Source organism: Oncorhynchus keta, chromosome 10 (assembly GCF_023373465.1).
Source record: "Oncorhynchus keta strain PuntledgeMale-10-30-2019 chromosome 10, Oket_V2, whole genome shotgun sequence".
Classification (NCBI taxonomy): Eukaryota; Metazoa; Chordata; class Actinopteri; order Salmoniformes; family Salmonidae; genus Oncorhynchus; species Oncorhynchus keta.
Window position 1 is genome coordinate 82,022,911 of NC_068430.1, and position 430 is coordinate 82,023,340.

The 430-nt window shown below is 39.5% G+C and overlaps 1 protein-coding gene across 1 annotated transcript in view; it reads right to left on the minus strand.

Moving 5' to 3' along the window:
* Positions 1 to 223: 223 nt before the first annotated feature.
* The window catches only part of LOC118383536 (basement membrane-specific heparan sulfate proteoglycan core protein-like), a 14,305-nt gene continuing 14,098 nt past the window's right edge, over positions 224 to 430 (minus strand). The window contains exon 8 of the mRNA XM_052528527.1: positions 224 to 371. Within this exon, the coding sequence (XP_052384487.1) occupies positions 367 to 371 (5 nt within the window). The 3' untranslated portion in view covers positions 224 to 366. The remainder of the gene's footprint in view (positions 372 to 430) is intronic.

A 430-nucleotide genomic window follows, 5' to 3' on the forward strand; every position in this document is an offset into this window, starting at 1 on the left:
TTTGAACTTGCAACCTTCCGGTTAGTAGGAGAAGGGTTGCAAAATTCAGAGAACTTTCAATAAATTCCGTGGTTTTCCCAAATCTCGGTTGGACATTTCCCAGAATCAGGAGGGAATAAATTGGACATTTGGAATATTCCAAACAGGATTTTTGTATGTGAAGGCTGTAATTGTAAATAACTGAGCTGAACATGAAATCAGGGATTCACATACGGAGAACATCTCAAAATATTTACCATTATTGATTTTATCAACATTTATTTCATAAACATTTTTTTCCCCACTATATATGCATATCTTGGGGGGTTGTGGGGTTCGTGACATCAACATTAGACGTATGACGAGCCGCAGGGGAGATGAGATGGCTTAGGCTGTGGACAGGGAGAGAAAGAGAGTGAGAGAGAGAGAAAGAGAGAGATTGAAAGAGGGA